The sequence below is a fragment of the Priapulus caudatus genome, unplaced genomic scaffold, assembly GCF_000485595.1.
Source record: "Priapulus caudatus unplaced genomic scaffold, Priapulus_caudatus-5.0.1 Scaffold2142, whole genome shotgun sequence".
Classification (NCBI taxonomy): Eukaryota; Metazoa; Priapulida; class Priapulimorpha; order Priapulimorphida; family Priapulidae; genus Priapulus; species Priapulus caudatus.
Genome location: NW_014579203.1, coordinates 28911 through 34986, shown reverse-complemented (window position 1 = coordinate 34986; position 6076 = coordinate 28911). Strand labels below are relative to the sequence as shown.

The window sequence follows — 6076 nt, the reverse complement described above, 5'->3', positions numbered from 1 at the left end:
CGCTATGTACACCGTGCGCGTGCGTCCGCGACTCGCAGCGCCACCTGGCGGAGCGCCGCCAAGCTAACGACGAAAATAAATTAAACTAAGACGCGGCACGGATGCGGGCCGACCGCTCGTCGCCCCGGAATGCTCCGTTGGCGAGCGAGTCGGAAAGCATCCGCGGGTGTGGCCACCGATCAATAGTAAATAATCAATGATCAATAACCAATCACGAGTTCAACTAGCACATTATCACCGATAGCCTAATACACACTAAGGATAGTGGGGCGTGTATATATATATATATATATATATATATACGCTAACATATTCACATATATAATTCTACGTGCGCACACATATATATTACCCGACAATTATTAACGCCTCTCTTACAAAAACCACCGGCTAGGTGGCGTGGCGATGACGTAGCTAGTATCACCACGATTACTCACACCAACAGATGTGTGTGTGGACATTTGGACCTGTGTTACTAACAGATGTGTGTGGACATTTGGAGGGAAGGAGTGGACCTGCGTTGCTAACAGACCTTGGGAATATTTTTAAAGTGATTACGTCACCGTAAATAATAAAAAAATAAATAAAAAATCCACTTTTCCACAAAATACAAGTGATTCTGTTCACTTTTTATGGTTAAATTGCTGCATTATACTTCCTATTTTACTATATTGTTCGATGTGAACATACACTCGTGACTCATACATAACCCATAGCAAGCAATTAATATTATGAACACTAATATCAAATCGTCCAGGTTTTTTGGATTTTTAGCTAGTTGAGAAACAATCTTATCAGGTAAGAATTTGACGATACGTTTAGTCCCGTTAGTTCTTACTTTTAATGGAAAAAAATGGCAACAAAAATTTTACAAATTTTACCATCGAAAATTCGTGACGTAGTCACCTTAAGGCAAGACTTAGAGTGGAGCTGGGTTGCTCGGCCTGAACCGTGTGCCTGTGTAAATGAATGGAGGCTACCTGGTTTATCAGGTACAGGCGTGGCTGGATGGAGGCGGGTGGTTGCTCCACATCAGAGGTACGGACAGTGGGCGGGGCAGGAGGGTGGAGGGAGGAGGGGAGTAGGAGGGTGGAGGGGGCAAGAGGGAAGAAGAGGGCAAGATGACGACGGCTCCACTGCGGTGGCACCGGCTCTCCAGCCGCGTCGCCACACGACATGCCTGGCTTCGACCATCACCGACAACAAACGGCGCCACTAGAAACGCCGCCGGCATGACGGTGGCGCCCTCCGGCGACGCGTCTCGTCGGGTCCACGCACTGACGAACGTGAAAGCAGGGGGCGCCACTACAAACACAGCAGGTCGTCGATGGTCTGCTGCCTGGCGCCGCCGCCGCCGCGAGGGCTCGCGTCGCCGCGGCAACTGTGTCGGTCGGCTGACGAATCACGGCTGCTCGCTGCGCTGCTCATGCGGCTCCCCGGTGACCTCTGAAGCTCCTCGGAGGTCAAGGTCGTGCCGAAGAGCGTCTCGCCTGGGTTGAGACGAGACTCTGCCAACCTGCGGGAGCAAGAGGAGAGACGACGCGTGACAACCCGGGAAACGGACTGCCGGAGTAGAGTGGGAGACAAGTTATCGATAATATGACCGAGTGATCAGGTGGTCACGAGAGAATACATTATCGATCACTTCATCGATCGATCGAGCAGTGATCGGTCATCAGAGAATATCTTATTTGATCACGCGATCAAACGTCTAAACAGGAAAAGCTGATAGATTATCAATCACCTATCATCGCACGTAGTCGGAGCTCGCTTGCCTCGTAAAATCTGATTCTATCACCGCGGATCGACATTTACCGAAAGTCACGGTTACGCATTCGAGCCAATCAGCTTATGCGTAATGTACTTCAGCGGTTATTATTACTGTATTAAGTACTATATCGTACGTAATATTACTATTCCATTATGTACTATATATGCATGATACGCAGCGATGCGCATCGTATCAGCCTTAACGATCGCGCGACGGACACTCACTCGGCAAATCCGTCGTCAAACTCTGCAAGCGACGCCCCCTGCTGGCCAGTGTTCTCCTTCTGCTCCTCGTCGAAGTTGACCCACTTGCGGTTGCCGTGGATCTCGGACGTGCTCGAGACTGCGAGACGACAAGAGAGCAGCTCGTTAACGTTGGCTCGGTAGTAGAGAGGGAGTAAGGAGGGGATCCAGGGAAGGAGCCGGTGTGAGATGGGAGGGAGGGGATCCAGGGAAGGAGCCGGTGTGAGGAGACGGGAGAGGGAGACAGGTTGGAGGCAGATAGAATCGCGAAAATGAATCTAGGCACAGGAAGGCAGCGAGGGATCCGGGGAGGGGGGGGAAAGAACTAGAGAGGAAGCCAGGATGCGGTAACGAGGAAGATGGCACGGCGTGCTGCAGCAGAGATGCTCGCAAAGTGAGAGCCAGCAGAGAGAACAGAAGCAAGCAGCGGAGGCGCGCGGCGACGAGCGGGGAGGTACGGAGCGCGCACGCGAGGGTAGGGGGCGCCGGCAGCACTCACCTCGCGACAGCTTCGACGGAGGAGAGTTGCCCGCGCTCGCCGGACTCTCGTGCGTGCCGACGCCGCTCGGCGTCGACATGGGAAGCGAGCGCGCGTTCGTCGAGCCGCCCGTCGCGGTCGCCGGCGGCGCCCCCTGGCGCAGAACGTGGTGCTCGTGCGCGACCTTGAACGCCTGCGCGATCGTGAGGGTGATCGCCTTCGCCTGCGAATAAAAAACAAGAGGGCGCGTCAGCGACAAACTCCAGGCGACCTTCACCGAGGTTGAGCACGAATGATCGCTATTGGCAACCGATACTGTTATAATATATGTTGTCATACGGATCGATTAACAAACTAACGCATATGTCTATATATATGTCACGCTCTATGTCTGTATATAATATGCACTTGTGGCTTTGCCGGTTTTGCAACAACACTGCACTTACGATCTTCTTCTTGCTGCAGAGGAAGGCGTGGCACTCGATGGCGTCGTTCTCCACGCTGCGAGCGTTGAACGCGCACACGCGCTCGTTACTGCTGTCCGTCGAACAGAAGGCGATCCTGCGAGAGGCGAAGAAGACAACTCGTTAGCGTGCTAATCGCGCGACGACTCGTTAACGCAGTTAATCATGCGACGACTCGTTAAGGTTGTTAATCGCGCGACAACGACCTCGCGATTTGATTGCGCACGACGACGACTTGTGAGTGAGCCAATCACACACCGCCTTGTGAGCGAGCCAATCACACACCAACGCCTTGTGAGCGAGCCAATCACGCGACGCCGACGATCCGTGAGTGAGCCAATGTCGCGGAGACGACAACTCAGAAACGAGCCAATCACATGGCGACAGCTCCTTAAAACTTACTAAAACTGATAACGAACATGTGACGATAACGAACGCCAATCAGCTACGCTCAAGTAAGTTGCTATATAGTATTTAAAATACGATATACGCCGACGAGAGCAAATACAATCACTAACGTTCACTGCGTCGAGCAACAAAGGCAACTGAAGATTCACTGGTCGCTGCGCCCCGAAACGTCTGCCTCTAAAGAAGCACAATCCTCCAAACCAGGCCCGCACCTCAGCTCTTGCTGAACGAGGAAGCTGCTATCAGAAAAAGGCGTGCAAACATTGTAGAACAAAAGGCCCTAAAACTGTCCATGAGTGTAGTATGTATCGTATATGCCCGAAAGCTTTGTAAAAGAAACCCTATGCTATGACCGTGTAGGTGCATGGATCACAAACAGCACCCTGGTGTATGGCAGACCTCTTATGTGTTGACGTAGTCGAAACAATATTGCTCTATTATCTAACAAGCTGAAGCACGATATCTCTGTAAATGTTCTGAGTGTAGCCAAAATGTAAAAATTGATGTCACTAACTGTCGCTGCGCACCATGGCACCTGGCCGCTGGCAAAGTGTGCCAAATACTGTCTGTGACTTGTGCTGCTTTGTGTTATTGGTACATGTCGTCTTGTGGTGTGGTGTGTTCGATTCTTTAGCCACTGTTAATCCATCCAGAGGTGGATATCACAGTAGAGAATAAAAATAGGTAATAAATTATGAAATACTTTATGAAAAAAAGCTAATTCGACTTGACCTTTGAGTGGACCTAAAAAAATGGCCTGTCTTTCGAGTTCAGCAATGTTATCAAAAAGGTATCAACAAATGAATGGTCATTACTAACACCCAAATTAGTTGGAAATACACTTATTAATGTTTTTTCTACACCTAGTTTGGTGTAGCAAAATAAGCGCGTTTATGAACATTTAAACACGATGACTGGCTGCGACTTATGCTCTGGATTTGAACTTTCACGTCTCAGTAGGTCAAATATGATTCTCACCTCCAAATTTAAAATAAACAATCATGGTAACTTACGCTTAAACTAATGCTAGAGAATTTCATTCTTTTTCTCATAAAATTGCACAATATGTTGTGGTTATCTGCCTGCGATCTATACCATGACACAAGTGCGAATCTACGCACATCGTGAGCACGGGCTCGTGTGCAATACTCAATCCCCCCAGCCTACAGATTTCTGTGTGCAATACATCTCCAGTAATGTAGAGATGCCAACGCTGCTATAATTAATTTATTAGTCTATTTTTATTAGCATATTTATTATTTTTTATAATTACAGAATAAAAAATAATATTTTGTGATGATATTTCTCAGAGTTGACTTTTTTTGAGTTTCAGTGTTTACATTTTATATAACATGAGTTGATAATATACTACATTATATTAGCAGTCAAAATCAGTGTGAAACTTATTGTCATTTTGGGTCGCAGAATGCAGGAAATTGCAATCTCGGAATCACAAACTTTTCCGGGGGTAGCCTGCCCCTGACCCTCCTATTGGCATACTGGGTCACTGCGTGAACCCTCGGACTATCCAGATTTCACGCCATCCTCACTACAGTTTTGCTCAGAAAAAGTGTTGCAGCTCTGATAATGTAGCGGACAGCTGATGTTGTGGGGAATAAACACTTAACGGTACAGACAGACTAGTACCAGTAGATATTAGACGGCGTAACTACCGTGATTCGTCCTCCCGGCCTTCATCCAATCCTGCATAACAAGGCGCTGCAACATATCGCAGAGCACTACTCGGGTTACTTTAATTTCACAACACTTCGGCCCGACTGTACGAGGTCAACAAGCAGCGCCAAATCTATTGGTCTTGAAATCGTTGCCGGGGTTTGTGAAGTTTTTCCGCATTGGGCCCAGGTCTCCTACTCCTCTTTCGCTCACGTCCCTCTTGCTATTTTTCTTGTATCATTGCCCTCTCAATCTCCCTCTCTCTCTCTCCCTCCGCGCCTCTCGCTATCCGTCTCATCTATCTCTCTCTCCTTCCTCTACCTCCCCCCTCCCTCTCCGTCTCTTTCTCTCTCGCTCTCTCTCCGCTCGATAGCTATCTCCGCCATCATAAGTACCCTCCTTCCCTCGCCTCTATCACTCCTTCCTTCACCTTTCCGTTACCTTTCTACACTAAGTCGCCTCGCCTCCTTCTCCTTCCTCTCTCCCCTTCCTCGTCTCTCTCACTCCTCTCTCTTTCTTTCACAATCCTCACATACATTTCTCAAAACATCTCTCTCTCTCTCTATCTGCTAACAGAACTGCCGGTAGGACCTGGTCAAATAACACGGCCAGCCGGTAATACCGATGGCGTAACAGTTCTACGTGTCCGTCACGTAGCAGCAACATACCGACGCATCAGAGACGGTGTATATAGCAGCGACCAATATAAGTCGGCTGTCCTAAGGTTCAGCATCGTAACCGGTCCGCGAAGTATTGAGCAGCGTTCGTGAAGGTTATAGAGAAAACGCGCTCTCCCGTTGCTAAAGTCAATGGTTGTCGCCGCGGGTCGTCCGCATTCACCCGAGAAAGCTGGCTAGGATACAGGACGCGTGCTAACCACTCGCTCCAGCATCTACCGTGGAGTTGTCGGCAGGTCAAGGAGGAGAGGAGTTGAGAAGGGTAGGAGAGGGAGGGGTGGGAGAGAGGGGAGGAGAGGGGTCAGAGAGGGTAGGAGGAGGGAGGGTAGAGAGGACGGGGCGGGGAGAGTTAGGAGGGATAT

At 49.4% G+C, this 6076-nt stretch overlaps 1 protein-coding gene across 1 annotated transcript in view; it reads right to left on the bottom strand.

Moving 5' to 3' along the window:
• Window positions 1-831: 831 nt before the first annotated feature.
• LOC106818291 (low density lipoprotein receptor adapter protein 1-B-like) overlaps window positions 832-6076 on the bottom strand; it is a 17811-nt gene continuing 12566 nt past the window's right edge. The window contains exons 2-5 of the mRNA XM_014823014.1: window positions 2938-3052; window positions 2513-2714; window positions 1996-2113; window positions 832-1516 (exon numbers count right to left, since the gene is read on the bottom strand). Of these exons, the coding sequence (XP_014678500.1) occupies window positions 1306-1516; window positions 1996-2113; window positions 2513-2714; window positions 2938-3052 (646 nt within the window). The 3' untranslated portion in view covers window positions 832-1305. The remainder of the gene's footprint in view (window positions 1517-1995; window positions 2114-2512; window positions 2715-2937; window positions 3053-6076) is intronic.